General features: G+C 49.4%; 1 protein-coding gene across 1 annotated transcript in view; it reads right to left on the reverse strand.

Annotated features, from left to right (window-relative positions):
* LOC119976206 overlaps positions 1-24,151 on the reverse strand; it is a 100,470-nt gene that overhangs the window by 7,602 nt on the left and 68,717 nt on the right. Inside the window, exons 9-13 of the mRNA XM_038816518.1 lie at positions 21,295-21,336; positions 18,276-18,377; positions 4,652-4,783; positions 3,790-3,857; positions 3,599-3,654 (exon numbers count right to left, since the gene is read on the reverse strand). Coding sequence (XP_038672446.1) covers positions 3,599-3,654; positions 3,790-3,857; positions 4,652-4,783; positions 18,276-18,377; positions 21,295-21,336 — 400 coding nt within the window. The remainder of the gene's footprint in view (positions 1-3,598; positions 3,655-3,789; positions 3,858-4,651; positions 4,784-18,275; positions 18,378-21,294; positions 21,337-24,151) is intronic.

A 24,151-nucleotide genomic window follows, 5' to 3' on the forward strand; every position in this document is an offset into this window, starting at 1 on the left:
GTGACTAGGACCACGGCTGGATTGCGCCTGTTAGGCGGCGTATGGGAGGATGGCAATGGCAGGTAGGTAAGACACTCCCGGTCAGAGTGGTCATGTGGAATTGTGAGGGTTGGGGGTGTCTGGTGAAGAGAGCATGGGTTTTCTCGCACTTAAGGGGCCTAAAGGTGGACGTGGTGCTGTTACAGGAGTACCATTTGAGGGTAAATGCTCAGATGAGGTTGAGGAATATCTGGTGAGCTAGGTATTCATTTTGGGCTTCGACAGGGCCCGGGGATGGCAGTGCTGGTGGGTATGGGGGCGAGGTTCCAAATGGAAAAAGTGGTGGCGAACCAGGGGGTCAGATACGTGATAGTGATGTAGTGATGGGGGCGTCGGAAGGGAGGCTGGTGGTGCTAGCTAGCATATATGCCCCAAATTTGAATGATGCTGGGATTTTGAAGAAAATGCTGGCGGCCATACAGAACGTAGATACTCACTAGTTGATATTGGGAGGAGGAATGGAATATGGTTTTGGATTTGAAGGTGGACAGGTCTTGGCCACGCTCGCTGGTCCCTTCGCATGGGGTGGTGTTGGCCGGGTATCTGAAGGAGATAGGCGGGCGCAACCCGTGGAGGTATTTACATCCATGGGATAGGGAGTACTCATTCTGGGGCAGCACGGTAGCATTGTGGATAGCACAATTGCTTCACAGCTACCAGGGTCCCAGGTTCAATTCCGGCTTGGGTCACTGTCTGTGCGGAGTCTGCACATCCTCCCCGTGTGTGTGTGGGTTTCCTCCGGGTGCTCCGGTTTCCTCCCACAGTCCAAAGATGTGCAGGTTAGGTGGATTGGCCATGATAAATTGCCCTTAGTGTCCAAAATTGCCCTTAGTGTTGGGTGGGGTTACTGGGTTATGGGGATAGGGTGGAGGTGCTGACAATGGGTCGGGTGCTCTTTCCAAGAACCAGTGCAGACTCAATGGGCCGAATGGCCTCCTTCTGCACTGTAAATTCCGTGATAATCTATGGTGGGGAGGGTCAATGGGATATTCTCCCCTTGTCGCTGGCTTGCCGGGTGCAGGGAGTGAAAATGAACATTCTGCCAGGGTTCTTGTCTCTGTCCAGTGTCTGCTGGTCTTTTTTGCCAATGTCATTCTTTCGAGGGGTGGGCAGGTTGGTCTCGTTGATTGTGTAGGCAGGGAAGGTAGCCAGGATAAGAAAGGCGGTATTTCAAAGTAGATAGCAGTTGGGGTTTTGGCCCTTCTGAACTTGTTACACCATTACTGGGCGGTGAATGCAGAGAAGGTGTGGTGCAGGAGTAGAGAACCGGAGGCTTTGTGGGTTCGGATGGAGGCGGATTCTTGTAAAGGGTTGGGGTTGCGGGCGCTGGAAATGACGCCGCTACCGTTCGCCCTATGGAAGTACTGTTCTGTGTTGGTAGTCACGCTGAAGATTTGGGTACAATTCCGATTGCACTTCAAGATGAGGGCAGGTTTGAGGGTGATGCGATAATGGGCAATCATGGGTTTGAGCCAGGGAGGATGGATGTTGGTGTTAGCTAGTGTAGACTTGAGAGATGAACAGACACTTCCAACACTTATGAAGGTTCAACTCAATTTTATTAACTACTTCTAACTAACTAACACACGATGACTGTGGGTCTAAATGATGCTAATTTAAACTAGAGACCTAAGCCTTGTCCGAACCAGTTGATTCTCTCAGCACGTGGCGTGAGTCTGTGGTGGGCTGGATGAGTTCTTTTTACATTCAGAGGCAGCACCCAGAATGAGCAGGAACCATGGTGCCCTCTGCCTTTATAGTGTGTGTATTCTAACTGGTGATTGGCTGCGGTGTTTGTACATGTTGATTGGTCCCTGTGTGTGTCCATCAGTGTGTGTCTGCACCATGATATACTGGTGTATATTATGACAGATGTGAGGTTCCGGGGATGCAAGGAGAAAGGGATAAAAGTTTGGGAGAAGCTCGGAGTGAAGTATGAGTTCCCATGGGAGGGGGGCGTCAGGTATATGCAGGTGCGGAATTTCGCAAGAAAGGCTTTCCCGAACTTTCCAGTGACACCGGCCTCCTCGGCGTTGGTGGGGGTGCTGGAGAGTGGGGTTGATCCACAGCAGGATTACGGAGGAGGACGAAGAGTTCATGGAAAGGATTACAGCCAAGTGGAAGGAAGAGTTGGGGATGGGTGTTGGAGGAAGCACAATAGTGCAAAGTGCTGTGAAGGGTTAACGCATCGACCTCATGCACGAGACAGGGGTTGATTCAATTAAAAGTGGTGCACAGGGCACACCTCACGAAGACGAAGATGAGTCGTCTCCTTGAGGGGCAGGAGGATAGCTGCGAGCAGTGTAGGAGGGCCCCAGCCCATCATGTCCATTGGCGGGATTCTCCCATCTGAAGGCAGAGTGTTGACGTCGTTGTAAAAACTGGAGAGTTTAAAGACGGAGTTAACGGACCGCTATGTGTAGCGATCCACTGCCCTTCGGGAGGCCAGCATGGCCCTAGAGCTCCAGCTGCCGATACCGGGGTCAAATGGGCGCTGCGGGTCTGTGCATGCGCGCTCCGACTGGTGCGAATACGCGGTAGCCTCCTTCTCCGTACCGGCCCAACGCAACATGGCATAAGGCTAGAGGGGCCAGTGCGGAGCAAAAGAGGCCCCCACCACGAGAGGCCGGCCCACCGATCAGTAGGCCCCCCTTCCCCTTCCACCAGGCCGCCCCAGACAGGATGGATGCCGAGGTCCCGCTGGGTAAGACCAGATGTGAACGGCGCCGGAGGGACTCGGGTTTTTCTGGGCGGCCACTCGGCCCATCCTGGGCGGAGAATTGCCGGGGGTCCGCGTAGAGTAGCCCCCGACCAGCGCCGCGCCGCCGCCAATGGCGTTGATTCTCTGCTCACCGGAGAATCATCGCAACGGTGTCGGGGCGGCGTGACGAAATTTGCCCCCAGCCCAGTGATTCTCCGACCCGGCATGGGCTGAGAAAATCCACCCCATATATTCAGCTTCTGCCTGAAATTGGAGAAATTCTGGGGGTCATTTTTCAGCAGCATGTCTGAGATCCTGCAAGTGGATTTAGATCCTGATCCCCTGGAGGCCATATTCATGGTGTCAGACCTGCCGGATCTGCAGACAGATGTGGGGGCAGATGTTTTGGCCTTCGCCTCATTGATTGCTCACGGGAAGGCTGAGTTGTGGTGGATAACAGCTTCTCTCCCCCGTGCCTCGGCATGGCTGGAGGATCTAATAGAGTTCCTGTATTTGGAGAAGGTGAAATTTGCTCTGAGAGGGACAGATGAGGGGTTCCACAAGAGATGGGGTTTATTTATCTTACGCTCTGGGGATCTGGTTGCTGTCAAGGGGTAGGGGGAGGGACAGTTCGGGGGGTGTGGCATAGGGATTGGGTTTGCGCATTGCAAAATATGTAAAAAATTTGAATTCAAATATTTTTCAAAAAATAATTAATGACAAGAGCTGTTCAGCTTTTTGAATTTCAATGAAATGCATCCTTATAATTAAAAAGTCGTCTATGAGAATTTGATGCAGATATTAAAGTTGCTTAATACAACTTATCAATGCCATATCAGAATGGAAGGCTCTATTTACCTTGATCGATGTTCACTCCCTCCTTCCTGTACATTAGCATGTATGCTGTTTCTGAGCTACGGTAAAAATGCAAACATTGTTTAAAAAATCTTAAATTTATGGTCACAAATTCTGGGATTAATGTAGCAAGCAAACAAATGGATAATTAAGAAGATTTAATCAGAAACCCAGTAACGCAACACAGCAGATACCTTATAGAAGACATGCTCGATGGGCTCCCTCCATCATTACAGGATGCTTCGGAATTGAAATCAGTCTTCTGTAAAATAAATAATTCTAATCAAGCAATATATTTCATATAATGCAAAACACATGTTGATGAATAAAGGGAGAGGATGTGTACAGCAGTACTCTCTCTAAACAGCTTGGTGTCGGCTATGCTTCAAGGACAAACAGGCTGTCCACAAGCAAACAGAAGTTTGAGAGAAATGGAAATTGGGACAGAATCTAGGTTGTCAGAGCCTCTGGCTCTCTTCGGTCCATGACAAATTCTGATTCAGAGTCTTGGGCACGTTTTTTGCCCACTCTTCCAGCATTAATTTGGGAATTCATCTAACAGGACATTCCGAAGAAACCTGCCAGATTTGCATCTGATTGGTCCAGCAGTATCTGCAGTTGACAAAAGCACAAACAGTCTCTCTAATTGGCCGAATATAGGCTACAGAGTTATCCAGGCACTCAATGATTGATCCCAAAATAGTCCATGATTGACTGAACGTCACAGGGAGAACTTTTCAGGAAACTGTAATCCTTTTCATTTTGGGCACAAGAAGCTGTGACTCCCTCTTTTATGTTGGAAGGGTGCGATTCCAAAATGATGCTGCCTCTGCAGGGTGGGACTGTCTGCTGTGCTTTTAGAGAATTCTATTGCTCTGACATGGAACAGGCCTGTGCCGAGAGAAAGCAACTTTTATAAATTGATTTTATCCACAGCAAATCTTTTTAAGTAAAGTTCCAAAATATATTTGGACTATCTAAAGTGTTTGAAAGATTACTCTAGAAAATTTAAGAAGTATACTGTGCAAGTCTCAGTAAAGAAGATATAATATTTACCTCTTTGACATTTGTATCATCAAAACAGTACCATTTACTGGAATAACTTGATTTAATGTGAGCAAAATAATGGCCACTGCCATATCCTCCCGAATGATTACAGATTGAAAACAGCTCGAAGGTTGTGTAATCCTAGAGAGTGATTGAAGCACAATACAATAAAGGGAATTAAATCACACTTTAAACGTCATGAAAAAAATTATGCAAAAAATGTTATAAAATCCTTACAAGGACTTTGAAATTTGATACCCATGTCAATATGTAATGCTCTGTTATTAAACCTGCTTTTAATGTTGGATGTGTTAAAAACCTTTTGAAATTAATAAAAATGTTATTGTGTCCCTATTGTAAACCAGTCTCCCAATTAGAGACAGCACCATATTCTATGAAATCTTGAGAGTATAATGCAGGAAATTGGGAAAAAGAAACTCCATTTTCCCCAGTACAATTCACAGAGCAATTTCCTTATGGACAGTTGACCAACAGTTTGAGGAATCATCTACTTCCACTTAATGGGTGAGCAAATGAATATTTTACTTAATTGGTATGGAGAAATTCTGCCTTTCCCTCAATACACATTGATGAGTTCAACAGCAGTTTCTCATCTGTGGAAATAGACACATATTCAGATTAAACCAAAAGAGCAGAATTTTACAGGCACCCACTGGTTAGTTGGGCAGCACGGTAGCACAAGTGATCAGCTCTGTGGCTTCACAGCGCCAAGGTCCCAGGTTCGATTCCCGCTAGGTCACTGTCTGTCGGAGTCTGCACGTTCTCCCCGTGCCTGCGTGTGTTTCCACTGGGTGCTCTGACTTCCTCTCAGTACAAAGACGTGCAGGTTAGGTGGATTGGCCATGCTAAATTGCCCTTAGTGAGCAAAAAAGGTTAGGAGGGGTTATTGAGTTATGGGGATAGAGTCATAGATAGAGTCATAGATGTTGCAGCATGGAAACAGACCCTACTGCCAGAGGGTGGAAATTAGGGCTTAAGTGGGTCGGTGCAGATTCGATGGGCCGAATGGCCTCCTTCTGCACTGTATGTTCTATGTTTTAGTTTGCAGGAGGTGGGGCAGTTGAATTCTCTGAGTGAGCTTCCCAATGCTTACCCACTCACCCTTGACCTGTCTGAAATTTTTGATGGGGCAGTGTGCAGAAAGATGCTGATGAGAATGTGCACAGAAATTGTATTGACAGGTCTGTCAGAAGGCCTGCTGTGACTGATGAGGAGCATGGCACAGGGTTTTGTGTGACTTCTGAAGTCTGTCCTTCCTGGCAAGGACGTGGTGGCCAACTTGATGAGTTGCAGACTCGCCTGTGATGCATTGTCTAATGGCTGATGTCTCAGCCTCCATTCCCATACCTCTCCAATATCTGATTGGTGAAGTGTAAACTCAGACTGAAGTCAAGTAAGCAAAACTTGCCTGCCTTGGAGGTTCAGACCACTCCTTACTAGTTGTTAATGCTAGTGCTCAAAGTATTTGCAGCATCTCACAGCAGTCCAGCAACCTTTCCTTCAACATATCACTATGCTTGCTTAGACACTGCTTGGAGACATGACTGTGATTCCATGAGCACAAACCTTCTGTCCTCTCTCAGGATCACACCATGTGTCCTCCCACCCCTGCCACTCTGCCACCCCTTACTGCTTCCTGTAAATCAACCAACCAGATTGTTGCCACCCATAGCAAGGTGCTGTAATCCAATACCAGGCCTTTTAGTGTCTGAGCTGCTCAAGGTTGGTATGTAAAGCATCTGCTGTCGCCTCCACTGAAAGTCAGCAGCCTTTCTACAGCCTATACTGCAATGCAGAGGAGCACCAGGACAGCTGAAGGCACAAACAAGACATACAGTAAAGGAATGCACAGAGATGATTAGATGATCTTTATATGATATATTATTTTTTTCTTGTAATGTTGTTTGTTTTGTGGTGGATTTTATTTCAGCACCACCCATTGGAATAGAGGAATTATAGAGTTTGGGACTATTGTTGAAAAATGCGCTGTTGCTGCTGACCTTGCTGGTAATCTGTGCATGCGTGAAGTTTGTATTTGTGCAGATCAACACACGGCCTCTTCAAAGACATGTCAACGTTCATCTTGCCGGTATATATTGTTCACATAAGCGAAGTTACACCATCACACAAGATTATGGGTCGAATTTTTCTTTTTTTTTAGGTTGCAGTGTGTCAGCGGGTGGGAATAGCGAGTGGGAATAGTGGTGTTGAAACCTCCGGCCCCAATGGGGTGGCTTTCTCCACTGAATATTGAAAAAAATCCAATGCCCGGGGCCAGTGGGGCAGGGTGAGATTTTTTTAAAAAGCTCAATTTGCCGTTTTTAAAGGCAGTTCTAATACATAAAAGTATAAACAGAACTTCCCTCCATCCCAGGACTGACCCCTGCCCTCAGGCTGATGTGAATGAATAATATAACATAAAGGATTATCAAGCATAGAGGCCAGATAATTAGATTTAAATTTATTTTAATGAGATTGCGATATTCGACTTGTAAAATGCGATTTGGGTTTCTCAAGAGTATTCACGCCCATTGGATTGTTTACGTAAATGCAAAGTCCCAGCTATTTTGCCAAGATCAGAAGTGCACAGTTTGAGGAGGCATAGAGAATATTGCAAAGTCTAAAAATAGAAGACAATGGGCGGGATTCTCTGTTTAGCGGCAGAGTGTTGACGCCGTCGTGAACGCCGAAGTGTTGAACGACTGTGTCTGCAGGCCACTAGAGCAGTGATCCTGCAGCACACAAGGGGCCAGCACGGGCGCTGTGGGAAGCGCGGGTGGTGCGACCCAGACCGGCGTCGGATACATGGGCCATGCCGCATAAATTGAGCGAGCGGCGCTCACTGCTGACGCTCGCAAGATGGCCGCTGCCCGCCGTGCTGCCCCGAGGTTTAGGGATCACAACCTCGACACGCTCCTGGATGCGGTGGAGGAGAGGAGGGCGGTCGTGTACCCCGGACTGAGCCGCAACAACCCGCGCAGCATCATCCGGCGTATGTGGAGGAAGGTGGGCCAGGCCGTCAGCGCCGTGGGGCACACCCCACGGACCAGCGAACAGTGCCACAAAAAGCTGCACAACCTAACGAGGCAGCCAGAGTGAGTATACAGCAACGTGCTCCTGGCACCACCCCCCACACATGTGAAACGCCTCCCCCAGGACGACGGCACAACCCCCTCCCTGACCCATGTGGGCTGCATCCACCCATGCCAGCCGCATTGGCCAGGTGCCCTGTGCTCCTATACCATCATATACCCAACAGCTGCGCTGCATGCGTCGGTCCGCCTAACACTGATGTTTGTTTCCGTCCTGCCCCCCCTCCCCAACTCCACCCCCTCGCCCCAGGCACCCATTCCACCCCCTCACCCCAGCTCCCCACTCCACCCCCTCACCCCTGCCCCCTACTCCACCCCCTCACCCACGCCCCTCACTCCACCCCCTCATCCCAGCCCCCCACTCCATACCCTCACACCCATCCGCCTGTCTAACGATACATGCTGTCTTGTGTCTTACAGGGCCAGCCGCCAGTCGTCCCACAGCCAGTGCCAGGTCCAGTGCCCCCAGGGACGCAGGCCATGGCGGGGAGGGCAGCCGTCACAGATGGCCTGGCACTGACATAGAGACCCAGGACACGGACACCCAGCGGACGGACACAAAGTGGAGGGACACACAGAGGACGGACAGACCAGACAGTGAGACGCAGACGGGGGTGACACAGGGACCATCAGGCCAAAGGTCGATGCAGGAGACCCCAGACTTTGGCTACGATGACGACATGGAATTTTCCTCACTGCTGTCTTCCACAACCTCCACCGCCGCAGAGATACTCACCTCGGTTGGGCAATTAAGCGATGAGGCGTCTACTACACTCACTGGTGGCGCACAACACAGCCATACCGGTACAGCAGGTGGAGGTAGGAGCAGCAACCAGCTGCCGCCCAGACGGGTCCCGGGTTCCTGGAAGTACCAGACCCTCCCAGAGACCCGATGCAGTCAGACACCCAGGGACTAGACAACGGGATGACGGCCGGCTTCCAGCATTGTCAGACGCAGGTGGTGTCCATCCGCATCCAGGAGCAGGGAGTGGTGCCGGCCATGGCTGCCACCCAGGCCGACACCGCACGGGTGGCATGTGCGGTAGAGGCAATGGGGACGACGGTCGACATGGGTCAGGATATACAAGGCATGGGGCTTCATGTGCATGTGTCATCCATGGCCCAGGACAGGGCTGCCCTCTCACAGGCAGCCATGTGCCAGAGCCAGCTGGAGATTTCAGCGGCGCATCGCAGTATGGCCAAGTGTCAGCAAGCTATCGCTGAGAGCATCGGCCCCTACCTCCACCTGCTGTACCGGTACGGCTGTGTGGTGCGCCACCAGCATCGGCGGCATTGCTCACGTGCTGGATGGTGTCGCACAGGCCCTGAGGGAGGTGGCGCAGCCCCAGACAGGAATGGCCCACTCCGAGCTCCATCACTGCTATCGTTCAGACCCTGGTCGATACCATAGCGGGCTTCCAGGACTGGCAGTACCAGGTGTCGGTGGTGCCTCGGGGCTTGTCTCCGCTCGCACCCCCATCCCAAGGAGACGCCCAGGGGCCATCGGGCACCCCGAGGGAGGGGGAGGTGCTGGGGCCCGTGCCGGTGACTGCTGCAGGGGGAGGTCCCAGAACACAGCGGCACCTCGGACTCCCCCCATTTTGTTCCTGGCGCATCTGGTGGACAGCGGGCAGAACAGGGTGGCATCACACCATCCAGGACGCCCAACTTGCTGCCTGTTCTATCCAGGCCGGGCGCCAACGGGGACCCAGGTCGCAGGGCAGGAGTCTCAACAGTCCGTCTCCACTGCTGCTGTACCATCTGGGGAACCACAAAGACGTAGTCATAGGGCCCATAAGGTCAGGACTTTACGCACCTAGTAAATTGGCATGGGTGCAGGACAGAGCTTAGTTATTAGGGCAAGGGCACGTGTATGTAGCTTTTCTAATTAAACTCACTGTTACACCAATGCAAGCTGCCTCTGTGCTATGTCCGATGCTTGCGGGTTGGGTAGGGGAATGAGTGCCACCGATGTCGAGGGGTGATGGAATGTTGAGCCCCGGTGGGTGGAATGTGTGCCCCCCCCCCTCCCTCCCGGACATCCAGGCCATCCTGCCCCCAGCGATTCAACAGGGCCATGTGATGGAGTGTCCAGCATGCATACAGGGACCTCCCAGGTGGAGGGTGTAACTGTGGCCATGAGACAGACATTGTCTAACGATTTGAAGCTCAGAACTCATCGCACAACGGGTTGTCCTCATCCTCCACGGCATGGACCACACCCGCTTCCACAAGCAACCGTGTGAGCCCAGCCCGTTGTGCTGCAGGTGGATGTCTAATGGAGGGGTGGTGTGCATGCAGTGGTGTGGGAGCTAAGGGTGGTGGGTGGTGGGGGAGGTGGGTCTCATGGGTGTTGTGGGAGGTGAGGGCGGTGGATGGTGAAGTGGTGCAGTACAGTGGTGTCAGTGCCCCTTCTCAGCGAATCCCCACCCCCCTAGTTGGTGAAACGTGCAGCCATCAATGCCTCGCGTGCTAGCTGGCCCTGCCGGTGGCGTCGTGCAGCCTCCCTTCCATGTCCAGCTGCACATGTCCCATCGATTGCTTCCCCCCTCCCCATCCTCCTCATCTGGAGAGCCGTGCCCTTCCTTGTGCTCCTCCTGCCCCTCTGCCTCCCCTCTCCTCCTCCTCCAGCACATTGCCCCTCTGCTGGGCTGTATTGTGGAGGACGCAGCAGACTACTAAGATGTGGCCGACCCTCTCCGACGGGTACTGGAGGGCCCCTTCAGAGCGGTCCAGGCACCTGAAGCGCATCTTCAGCAGCGCAAAGCACCTCTCAACCACACCCTTGTCGCACAATGGACATCGTTGTAGCGGTTCTCCGAGTCGGTCTGTGGCTTCCGTATAGGCGTCATCAGCCACGACCGCAACGGGTAACCCCTGTCGCCCAGCAACCAGCCCCTCAGCCCGGGGGGGGGGGGGGGGGGGGGGGGGGGGGGGGGTGTCCCTCAAACATGCCGGGGATGAACGATTGCACCAGGATAAATGAGTCATTCACACTGCCTGGGTAACGTGCACAGCCGTGCAGGATCTTCATCTGGTGGTCACAGACCACCTGCACGTTGATGGAGTGGTATCCCTTCCTGTTCATGAACACGTCCCTGTTATCCACTGGTGGCCGCATGACGACCTGCACCCCATCAATCACCCCCTATACCATGGGTATCCTGGCCACAGCAGCGAAGCCCGCTGCCCAGGCATCCTAGTGGGCGCGGTCCACAGGGAACTGGATTCCTGGGAGATGCCGGACAGGTCCTCATTCGGCGACTGGAACGATCCAATTGCTTAGAAGTCCAGGGCCACCGTCAGCTTGATGGCCACAGGGAGAGGGTGTCCTCCTCCAGTCCCACGCGGTGCCAGGTGCCATCAGGTGGCAGATATGGGCGACGGTTTCCCGGCTCATCCGGAGTCTCCTCCTGCATGCCCTGTCCGGGAGGTCATCGAGGGACATGCGGCGCCAGTACACACGAGGCCTCATTGTGCGCCTCCGGCGCCATGGCACCACCTCCTCCCCCCTCCTCCTATTCCTCATCGGTATCCTCATTCATTCTGTGTCTCACCTTCGTCGTGGTCCACCTCCTCCTCCTCCTTCTCTTGCGCCTGTCAGGCGGGTGGCCCTCCAGCCTGCATGGCTGCCACCTACCCCTCTGCAGCCTGTCGCTCTGCTGCAGCCTCCACTGCCTCTGAGCCGCCTGCGCTGATGGTGCCACAGGGCTGCATGCAGGGCAGCGAGGGACAACATCGCTGGCTGGGGCCCAAACATTATGATCTGCAGGGGGTGCGGGGGTAGACAACGTTTAACCATGGCGCATGACCCCCTCCACAACCAGGTTCCATGGGCTACATGGCCGCCCTGGTTAAAAGCAAATTACTGCGGATGCTGGAACCTGAAACAAAAGAGAAAATGCTGGAAAATCTCAGCAGGCCTGGCAGCATCTGTGGGGAGAGAAAAGAGCTAACGTTTCAAGTCCGATGACTCTTTGTCAAAGCTGCTTGTTAAAGCAGCCAGCGCCTGGGGTCTGTGTCCATCACCCTGGCCGCCATAATGGCATTCGTGGCTTTGGCAACGCCCTGCCATGGCAGGCCATTCCCCGCCGGCGGGACTGTCCTCCCCACGCCCTCACCCGAACCTGGAGGGCCTCCCCCACCTCGCCACCCCCCCCCCCCCCCCCCAGCCACACCTGTGCCCGTCCCGCCAGCCCTAGGTTCCCCCCCCACGTTGACCCCTACCTCCTGCTAACCACATTAGAACTGCACCGGTGTGCCCATCCGGGCCGCAGTATCAATCGCTCATCGGACCACCTCAGGCGATTCTCCGGGCTGCACAACGCCTTTCACGACCGTGCCGTTTTCACTCCTGCGGAGAATAGCGAAACGGCGTTGGACCGGCGACGCGCGACTTTCTTTCGTGAATGGCGATACTCCGACCCGCCACGGGCTCAGAGAATCCCGGCCAATGTCTGCACATGCATAGATGAACAATTACATCACCACTCAAAATGATGTAATCACTGCCGATTTGCACAGGAATGTGGGTACCATAATGGTGCGAATTTTGGAAGTACAGCCAGTACGCTTTAAAAAAACAACATAATGTGTAACTGCAGAATTGTTGCAGTCCAGTTTAAAAGAAAGTTTGATATGATGTGATAGGGTATTTTTATTTTCGCCTATGTGAAAGCTTCTCCAAGGGGTCTTTGTGCTGCTTGGTATGAATGCACTTGAGTACCACAATTGTTTAATGTGCCTTCCACATTTGTCATTTTCGATGTTCATCTGCCTTCAATGATGGGCATACAATAGTTATGTATTTAAGTGTTAATTTGTCTCGGCCAGGCTCATCGTTGCCCATCCCCCGACTGTGTGCTCCTGGATTATCAGCTTTCCTTGTCTTCCGTGATCTTTTTGCTCCGTTTCTGTTAGAATGAATAAACTTTCACCCACTGCATTTGCTTTTAAATAGGAAATCGGGGGCATGTACATTAGTAATGCAGTCAAGTGAAAACACAAGGGGGATTTGTTGTGTGAAGCGGCTTGCTGCGAATCCACTAGCAGAGATTGTGCCTTCATGATGGAGATGTTGTATAGGTTATAACGGACCTAGATGTGACAACAGGCTCTGGAAAGTATCTCAGTCCAGGCAGTGGAAGCACTGCATAAGCAATCCAATGGTTGACTCAGCGACATTTTATGGCTTTCGATGTGTGCATGCTGCTCACTTGCGCTTGGATTACACACTGGAGTCATGAGCCATGTGGTCAGGAGAAAGCTCTTGTCACCTAACAGCCACCCTCTGAATTGTTGTGGTGGCTTAAAAACTGATGATTCAGTGGACTGGCTCTGAATAAAAGCATCATACATGATACAAACTTAGCAGTGTCATGTGAGAGTACCTTTAAGAAATGGGTGTTTATTAAATAGCTGTAGTGGATGTAGCTTTAAGAAATGGATGTTTATCAGTGATGTCTATCAGTGATGTCAGAGTGTGGATGGAGCTGGGCTGGCTATCTGCTTTTACTTTCGCTTTAGGCTGTCTGCTACAGAGTGTGTTTAATTTTGTTTTAGATTTGGTGAAGCTGCAGTCACAGCGAGGTGTGTATGAGTCTCTGCAAGCTAAAGAATGTTCATTTGGTGATCTCAAAGTGGTAACTGCTCTCAGTAGAGAAGTTAAACCTGATGTCTTTCTGTAAAAGGGTTATTTTTGTCTTATGCATGTTGCAAGGAAAGATTAAGAGTTACTTATAGAGTACTGTATTCTTTGGGGGATTTATTGGTTTTTATAGTTGTTAAGATGTTTACTGTGGGTTTATAAAGTGTTAATTGGTTTCATAAATAAACATTGTTTTAATTTAAAAGTACTGTAGATTTCTGTTGCATCACACCTGCAGAGTAGGCCCTTGTGCTCCCCATAACCATAACCTATTAAAAGTTGTGGGTCAGGTGAACTCCATGATACACTTTGAAACTCCATGATAAACCCTGGCCCATAATAGCAGGCATTCATTTGTATGTTGTATTGAGTGTAATTGTACAACAACTGCATATTCAATGAGCGTGTCACTTGGATTTGTATTCTCTGTATTTCTATATTTAGATGCAGCACACTAAGTAATATGCATGTAAAGTGATGATACATGTCATAGAGTCATACAGTACAGAAGACGCTCTTCAGCCCATCAAATCTGTACTGACAAAAATACACTAAGGGTGCGATTCAGTGACCTTGTTGCATGCGGCACGGAGCCGGGCGCAATGGCTGAATCGTGCGAGAGACCCAATCAGGCTGTGCGCTGGTCGCCAGGCCATTAGCGAACACCCGACTTGCTCCGCTCGGCAGAATCCCATGGGTGGGGAGAAACACCCCTGAGGTCAAAAAGAAATGGCAATGTGCCGGTGAATAGCGAGGTATTCCTCGGCACTGTAGCTACCAAGAAACACCCCACTAAATGTACCTGACAGCGGACTATGTTTTAAATCCTCTGAATTGCGCCCTAAATCTACACTAATCCCACTTTCCAGCGCTTGGCCCATAGCCTTGAATATTAGGATATTTCAAGAGCTCATTCACCTGGTTTTTAAATGTTATGAGGTTCCCCTCCTCTATTAACTTCCCAGGCAGTGCACTCCAGACTCCTACCACCCTCCGGGTGAAAAGATTTTTCTTCAAATCCCCTCTAAACGTCCTGCCCCTTACCTTAAAATTATGCATCCTTGTTATTGACCCTTCAACTAAGGAGAACAGCTGCTTCCCATCAACCCTCTCCATACCCCTCATAATCTTATACACCTCAGTCATGTCCCCCGTCAGCTTTCTCTGCTCCAAAGAGAACAACCGAAGCCTATCCAGCCTCTCTTCATCTCACATGTTACATCTGAGGCAATATCTTGGTGATCTCCTCTGCACCCTTTCCAGTGCAATCACATCCTTCCTGTAGTGAGGGGACCAGAGTATTCTAGCTGTGGCCTAACCAAAGTTTTCTAAAGCTCCAACATAATCTCTCTGCTCTTCTAATCTATGCCACTACTGATAAAGGCAAGTGTCCCGTAGGCCTTCTTAGCTACGCTATTAACCTGTCCTGCTGCCTTCAGGGATCTGTGGACAAGCACCCCAAATCCCTCCATTCCTATGAGCTTACGAGTGTCCTGCCATTCACTCAGTACTCCCTTGTCGTGTTACTCCTTCCAAAATGTATCACCTTGCACTTTTTAGGATTAAATTCCAATGTGTAACTTCTGAACTAATACCTTCACCAAATATCTGGCACAACTGTACCAGATGTGAGCATGAGGTGCAGGTGCTATTTTTCATCTAAGATGGTAGCTAAGATGCCAAAAATTCAGATGCTATGGAGTCAAGTTTGGAGCCATAATCTTCACTTTGGGGCACAAACGCTGATCCCTAGACATCAACTCCATCCCTCTCTCTGTCAATCATCCGAGGCTGAATCAGACCATTGCAATTGTAATTGATCCTAAAATGGACTTCAGGATGACTTCTCCTTCCATTCCCGGGAATGCCTATTGCAGCTTCTCCAGTGTGCAATTTGGGAAGAGAAAGCTTGGGCATCGGCCCTCTTCCCCATGTGTAGCTCTGGCTGCTCTGATACCCCGGATTGCCTGCAGGCCCGGGTCACGGCAGCACTCCCATCCCCCTCGACAAAATACTCATCGAGCCCAGTGAGAGCAGCCACACTGAAAACGTGGGGCCAACTAAGACAGCACTTCAGGCTGTCCCCCATGGCCCCTATCTGCGGGAACCACAGATTCCCGTCAGCCATGCTAGACGCAACTTTTAAAAAATGGAGAGAGGATGGGGAACGCTGACAGTCAGGGATCTCTACATAGGAAACAGACTAGCGATGCTAAACAAACTGACGGAGGGATGGGAACTACCGCCAGGACAGGAAATCAGACACTTGCAAATAAAACACTTTCTCCGCAAAGAGACAGTAGGATACCCCTCGGCCCTGGAGACCACACTATTAGTGGACCTGATGATCATGGACAATGAGGAAGGGGGACTCTGTGGGGAAAATATACAGACAGCTACTGGACAGAGCCCAAACACCACTGGACGAGGCCAGACGGAAATGAGAGGACAAGCTGGGGACAGAATCGGGGTGGGGACTCCGGAGCGAAGCACTGAGTAGGGCCAACTCCAGCTCCTTCTGCGCAAGGCTCAGCCTCATGCAGTTCAAAGTGGTGCACAGAGCACACCTGACCAGAACCCAAATGAGCAGGTTCTTCCCGGAGGTAGAGGACAAATGTGAATGGTGCCAGAGGGGACCGGCCAACCACACCCACATGTTTTGGGCTTGCCCCAAGCTTGCTGGGTTCTGGACCGCCTTCTCCGAGGCAATGTCCAAGGTTGTGGGGGTGAGGGTGAAGCCATGCCCAAATGTGGCAATCTTCGGGGTATCGGAGCAGCCAGAGTTACAAATGGCGAAGGGGGCCAACGCCCTTGCTTTCACTTCCCTAATCGCACGCCAGAGAATTCTGTTTGGTGTGGTTGGTTAATCCTTAATATGCTACTCTTCTTTAACAGACACATGGCTGCGTGGGCAGTGGCTATGGTCACTTGTTCAGCTAGGTTAGGGCAGGAGTAACTGTGTTGACCTGGGTCAGGTGGAGGGTATGTTGGCTGGTGCAGTGGATTGCCCTTCCCTGAGTTGTTTACCTTTTCGCGACTCTTGTTCGGCTCTCCCTCTCAAGATGGGGTCCAACAGAGGAGGTCGTAACCTGTGGGTTGCAGGGTTTAAGTGAGAGTCTGAGTGCTGGGGATCAATGTTGTCAGGAGTTCTTCAGTTTGAAGGTAGGCTGAATAGGGGAGATAGGTGCCCACCTCCACGTCGTCCTATATAGTGACTTCTAAATTGCCCTCCTTTTTGAAGCTGGGGCTCCCCTGGGCAGGTAATGTTCTATCTCTGGTCAGGCTGCATTGTTCTGCCGATTGTATTCTTTTTGTGGTGGCATATGATGCTTGATCTTGTGGAGCATTCTTTGGATAATCCTGGAGTTCCTCTCTTTTTGGCATTTCCTTTCCTTATTTCGGAAGGTTGGGTGCTGATGCAAGCACTGATTTGGTAGATTGTGTCTTAGGGGGGTTTTCTTAACATGTCGAGGGACAGAAGATTGTTCTCCTGAGATGTCCAGTTGGTGGTTGTCTTGAAGATTATTCTTCTCCTTGATGGTGGGATTTCGTAGTGGAGGATGGTGTAAATCTTCCAGTGTCAACGGGGCCTGTGTGGTGCCTCTGTTGTGGGTAGAGGAGTAAGGTTGGCTGTGTAGTGAGTCTTGGCATGGTGTGGGTATCCCTGGTTTACAGGCTCCCATATACAAGGATGTCAGGCCATGTCTTGTACTGTCACGGGTATCCTGTTGTTCCCCTAAGCCTCAGTTGTTCCTTATTCACCGGGATGTCTGAAGAGGCTGAAGGAAGTTTAGAATGAGCAGCTTTTTCCTTTTTTGTCTTGTGGTGAGGGGCATGTGCCATGGGACCAGGTGCTCCTGGCTCTTACGTGATTCCCTGCTATCCTGAGATCCTCTGCTCTTGGTAATACTTCTTATCATTGATAGACAATGGGAGACACTGACCACAATGTTATAATCTGAACCAATTTGCTGGTTGTCTCTGTGTAAATGTGTGGAATGATAAATACTGCACCGGGCTTTAGGGATTTGTTTTCATGGTCTCATCCTCTTCTCCCTCATTCCCGAGTACATTCTTTGGTACATATGGAGCCACCAACTTTAGTATTTACACTGAACCAACTGTATTGTTGTTTGCCTGTCCTTTCCTGTATTCATGTATGCTGAGGTGCTGCGCTGTACAATCCTGGGGATTTGTTGCGTTATTTGGAAAAATGGAAAAACTCTAATAAAAATATATATATTTAAAAAATTTGTTTGACTTCAAATCCCCCCATCCTTTTAAGTATAGCCTCAATTGTTTGCAAACTTTCGAGATCGCTTCATTCCTTCAATTCTGGCCTTTTATACATCCCTGATTTGAATACTCCATCATTTACAATTGTGCCTTCAGCTCACTGGACCCCATCCTCTGGAATTACCTCCCTAAATCTCACCGCCTCTTTCCCTTCTAAACATTTCTTAAAAACTGCCTGTTTGACCAATAACTTATTCTAGTATCTCCTCATATGGCTTGGTGTCAAACGTTGCTGTAAAACACGTCAGTGAAGCAGAATAGGATATTATATTGTGTGAAAGGTGATACAGAAGTGCACATTGCTGTTGATTTGCACCCATTTAAGAAGAGCCTGGCTGGAATTCTGCCTATTTGATATATAGTTCATTTCAATGCCAAGCAACCAATGATGCAATGACAAGATGCATGAAAATTTCTAAACGCCTCAGCAAGAACAGCAAAAAAACTTATATTTATATATCTACAGTCTTTTTTAAGTGTTAAAACATTCCATAAAATTATCTCCCATACTGTATATTAATGAGCCTCAGACAGAGCTGTGTGCCTTGTTTGATGTGCTATGTTCAGCACCCTTTACCTCCTGTCTCTCATCTTCTGGTAGTTTCTGGCTTTCTTCAATTCTTGGTCTTTTCGATGGCTGTGGTCCCGGGTTTGTTAAATTTGCTGCATTTTTGGATTCCTATGGAAAATTTCAATTGAAATCTGTTCAGTGGACAGTTAAAGCACTTTACATTGTAATCTTCTTAGAAATATTTATGATTGCAGCACAATATAAGTAAACGCTGTCTACAGAATGTTCTGGAAAATACATAGGATTATATATTATTTAAGTACATTTTCTTTACTCCAATTGTTTTGTTGTGTTGATATGAGCACATGAGCTGCATTTTATGCCCTCCTCACCTGATTTCATGGCAGTGCTTGTAAAATGCAATGTGTGCCCTGCCGGTTGCCTATCTGCCCAAACTCATATGTCTCTAATTTTATGGGGGTGGTAGATGTGTCAGGTGTAAAGAAATGGTCATTCAAGGGCTTCACCCGCCCCTCCATACCCTACTGCCTCAACTATCTCCACCTGTCCTCTCACACTTGACCCACTCGCCTCCTCACACTCCTTGCCGGGATCGTCCAGCCTGACCCCGGAGATATCTTGGAGTCACCTTCAAGTTCTTCCCCATTGCAGCACACAACTCTCTGGGACTGCCTGTACTTCAGTGATGGCTACCGCTTGACGGCATAGGGTACTGTTACTGGACTACCAATCTAAAGGCCCAAGATGGTGAAATTTGAATTCAATAAATAAAACCCATCTGGTTCACTCATGTCCTTCAGAGAAGAAAATCTGTCATGCTTACCTGGTCAGGCCTACATGTGACCCGAGATCCACACCAATGTGGTTGGCTCTCAAAACGCACTCAGTTCAAGGGCAAATAGGGATGGGCAATAAATGCTGGCAATGCCCACATCTCATGAATGAATAGGACAAAAATCAGCCATCTGATTATCCGGCAGCTCTTTAAGATGGTCCTTCCTCCCTTGTTAGGAGTAGATGTCTCTCTCGCTTTAATCCAATTAACATTGCTCCCAGTGTTAAGATGCTGAAGAGCAGCTGGCAGTGTCATTCCCCCAGCCCCCCACCACCTCACCAACTTTTAGCCGGGGTCTGGAACCACAGCAGTCTCTGTAAAATCCAGCCTAACATTAAAGGAATGATTTAAAATAATAATAATAATAATAACTTACTGTCACAATTAGGCTTCAATGAAGTTACTGTGAAAAGCCCCTAAAATGTTCAACAAATACCCATTCCATTAAAAGGAAAAACCCGGTGACATAAATCTACCTGTGGCTTTTTAGGGAAGTTAGATAGTATTAGCTTAATAGGAGAGGTTTATAATTTTGCAAAGTATAGCAGCAAACTTGAGGATTGGGAGAGTTTTAGAAACCTAAAAATCCCAGCCAAAAAGTTGCGATAAAGGGAAAGAATTGTACTTGACAGTAACTAGTTTTGAATATAAAAACAGATTGTGAGAGTTATAACAAGTGTATAAAAAGAAGACGTGATTAAAATAAACACTGATCCCTGAGAGAGAGACTGCAGAAATAATAGGAATTAAGAAATGGCAGAGACATTGAAAAAATAATTTCTGTGTGTCTGTCTTCACAGAAGAAAATACAAACTGCTCACAAGAAATAAAGTGTAACGAAGGAGTTAATAGGAGTGACGTATTTCAAGTAATTATTATAAACAGAAAAATATGTTGGAGAAACCTAAGGACTAATATCTGACAAACCCCATGACCTAATGGTCTACAGTCTAGGATTCTAATGGTTTAACTGGAAGGGCTGGTTTAGCTGGACAGCTGGTTTGTGATGCAGAAGAACGCCAGCAGTGCGGGTTCAATTCCTACCGCAGAGGGAGTTCCAGTTTTTTGACCCAGGAACAGTGATATATTTCCAAGTCAGGATGTTGTGTGACTTGGAGGGGGCGGTGTTCCCATGAATCTACTGCTCTGGTCGTTCTAGATTAAAGAATTTTTTTTTTAATTAAATTTTTTTTATTTTTTTTTAATACGGTTAATGGGGGGGGGGGGGGGGGGGGGGGGGGCTGTTGGGGTACTGGTATAGGGTGGATACGTTGACTTGAGTAGGGTGATCATTGCTCGGCACAACATCGAGGGCCGAAGGGCCTGTTCTGTGCTGTACTGTTCTATGTTCTATATGAGGCGCCCAGAATCATAACCGGGTGAAGAGCCATTTTTGAAAAGTAGAGAAAAAGAGGGCTAAAGGCAGGATGCCGCCGGGGGAAGCGCTGAGGTATATGCCGCACGCTAATTGGTTACAACCGGGACTATTAATTAATATACTATGCGGCCCTTTAAAATTGTGAATTTCTGAATGTGGCCCTTGCATGGAAAAGTTTGCCCACCCCTGTTCTAGATGATTCTGGTCGTAGGTTTGAAAGGTTCTATCAAAGGTGCCTTGGTAAGTCGTAGCAGTGCATCATGTAGACAGCACACACTGCAACTTGCCACTGTGCATCAATGGTGGAGGAAGTGGAGGCTGTTGGGGTGCCAACCAAATGGACCGCTTTGCCTTGGGTGGTGTTGTGCTTATTTAGTGTTGTTGGAGCTGCACTATCCAGGCAAGTGTAGAGCACCCAGAGGAAACCCATGCAGAAAGTGCAAAGTCCACACAGACAGTCACCCGAGGCCGTAATTGAACTGTGAGGCAGCAGTGCGACCCACTATGCCACCATGCTGCCCCTCCAGTGAATTCAGGCTCAGTCAACCCAATCTCTCCTCATATGAAAGTGCTGTTTATATTCAACTTATGACAATGCCAATGACTGACTACTGAGCCAACAGATTTTCAGTCTGACTGTAACAAAGATAGAATCAAGTCAGCATTCCTACACCGTGTAGCATAATATATTCATACTCTGAAGTGTAGTAACATCATGAAGCTGCCCTTAATATTGGTATAATCTACCTAGAATTGTGAGATTTCCCTGCAAATGCCAAACCAATCCCCAGATTGTCAAAGCAAGAGATAAATTGCAACACATATAATTTTTGAAAGTGAAGAATTCTTACCACAGGGATCAGACGCCACTCGGTTTTATTAGCGTTATTAATCTGTGAAAAAGAAATACTAAGTTGAAACAGATTTATAAATCTAGCTTGCCCTGCCAATTTTTAATAGCACAGCTCTGATGAATGTAAGAAATTGTTATATTTCATATTTTATATTTGTTGCAGTAATGTTGTTAAAAACTTGGGTTAAGATACACACAGAGTATATCTGCTAAAACTGTGATTAAGGAGTTGTGCTTAAGGACCTGTTTACAGTTGGCTGACTAATGGCGTCTTGTTTTGGGTTGTGAAGGATCCCTGGAGTGTCGATAATGTATAAATGATATTGGTTGGTATTCTCCATTTGGGAGACGATGGACTGGATTCTCCGTTTCAGTGGCTAAGTGCCGACGCCGGCTTGGGAACTATGACGTTTTACGACGACAAAATCGTCGCCGAACCCTTACCGATTCTGGGACCTGTGAGGGGCCAGCAGCCCGTGCCAAAAACCGCCGGAGAATGGCCGGGTGCGTGGCCGTACATGCACACGTGACGACCTGCAGCAGTTGTGCCGTACAACATGGCGCCGGCCGCGCGCTGACCCGACCTGCCAGATAATGTTCCCCAGGCCAGCCACCACCAGGCCCCCCCCCCCCCCCCTGTCAGCATCACTGCTCCTCCCCCGACTGTGGCGGCACTGGGCATAATCCGCAGCCGCCACATCGGGTTCAAGAAAATTGAGACCACACGTGTGCGGTTGGGAACTCAACCCATCAGGGCCGGAGCATCGGGAAAGGGCCTTCCAATGATGCGCCAACGCCGTTCCAATGGCGCGCGGCACATGACGTGATGATGCCATTTCGGAGAGGGCGGAGACTCGAAAACCGGCGTCAAATCGGCATCGCCCCTGATTTGAGAATCGGAAGGTATTCTCCGCCCAATCGCCAATTATGATATTGACGGCGGGCAACGGAAAATCCTGCCTAATGTTCTCCTGCCAGAGGTGAATCGAACTGATTTCAGCTTCCACTGGGAGCGCGGATCAAGAAGCATTACACCATCCCTTGCCAAGCAACTTTATGCATGACGAGGATTATGAGGGATACCTGAGGAATCCCGCTATCGGGTTGCCATATTGAGCGAGTGGCCCGATAGCGAGGTCCCGCAGCTGGTCAACACCCCCCCTTCCCCCCCAACACGATTGCAAAGCAGCCCCTCACCACACCTCGCATCGCAAAGCAGACCCATATCCTTGGAATCCTTTAAGTATGGGGATGACCTGACCCACCCTCTCCCAAACACCCCCAAAAGAGGGTCTCTGTGGGGGATATCCCTATTTAGGGGGACTAATTAGGAGGTCTCTGTGCAGAGGGGGGTGGGGGGGGGAGGTTCTCTGTGGTGGTCCCCCTATTTAGGGGTCTCTGTGGGGTGGGGTTCCCCTACTTAGGGAGCTTCTGTGTGGGGATCCCCTTACTTAGAGGGTCTCGGGGTATACTCCTATTTAGGGGGTCTCTGTAGGGTGTCTCTGTGGGTTGTCTTTTTATTTAGGGGGTCTTGGGGGCAGTTTGGCATTGTCTCGGGTGGGCAGGTCTGGCATTGTGGTGGGGAGGGGGGGAAACGGGGAGGGTGGCCCTTGGATGGACTTCTTAGGACCCATTTGCAACTATTTGCATCCTTCCGTTGGCATGAACCTCCAGGCGATGGTGTTCCCATGTATCTGTTGTCATAGAACATAGAACATAGAACATAGAACGATACAGCGCAGTACAGGCCCTTCGGCCCTCGATGTTGCACCGACATGGAAAAAAAAACTAAAGGCCATCTAACCTACACTATGCCCTTATCATCCATATGCTTATCCAATAAATTTTTAAATGCCCTCAATGTTGGCGAGTTCACTACTGTTGCAGGTAGGGCATTCCACGGCCTCACCACTCTTTGCGTAAAAAACCCACCTCTGACCTCTGTCCTATATCTATTACCCCTCAATTTAAGGCTATGTCCCCTCGTGCTAGCCACCTCCATCCGCGGGAGAAGGCTCTCGCTGTCCACCCTATCTAACCCTCTGATCATTTTGTATGCCTCTATTAAGTCACCTCTTAACCTTCTTCTCTCTAACGAAAACAACCTCAAGTCCATCAGCCTTTCCTCATAAGATTTTCCCTCCATACCAGGCAACATCCTGGTAAATCTCCTCTGCACCCGTTCCAAAGCTTCCACGTCCTTCCTATAATGAGGCGACCAGAACTGTACGCAATACTCCAAATGCGGCCGTACCAGAGTTTGGTACAGCTGCATCATGACCTCATGGCTCCGGAACTCAATCCCTCTACCAATAAAGGCCAACACACCATAGGCCTTCTTCACAACCCTATCAACCTGGGTGGCAACTTTCAGGGATCTATGTACATGGACACCGAGATCCCTCTGCTCATCCACACTACCAAGAATTTTACCATTAGCCAAATATTCCGCATTCCTGTTATTCTTTCCAAAGTGAATCACCTCACACTTCTCCACATTAAACTCCATTTGCCACCTCTCAGCCCAGCTCTGCAGCTTATCTATGTCCCTCTGTAACCTGCAACATCCTTCCGCACTGTCTACAACTCCACCGACTTTAGTGTCGTCTGCAAATTTACTCACCCATCCTTCTGCGCCCTCCTCTAGGTCATTTATAAAAATGACAAACAGCAACGGCCCCAGAACAGATCCTTGTGGTACGCCACTCGTAACTGAACTCCATTCTGAACATTTCCCATCAACTCCCACTCTCTGTCTTCTTTCAACTAGCCAATTTCTGATCCACATCTCTAAATCACCCTCAATCCCCAGCCTCCGTATTTTCTGCAATAGCCGACCGTGGGGAACCTTATCA

Source organism: Scyliorhinus canicula, chromosome 13, assembly GCF_902713615.1.
Source record: "Scyliorhinus canicula chromosome 13, sScyCan1.1, whole genome shotgun sequence".
NCBI lineage: Eukaryota > Metazoa > Chordata > Chondrichthyes > Carcharhiniformes > Scyliorhinidae > Scyliorhinus > Scyliorhinus canicula.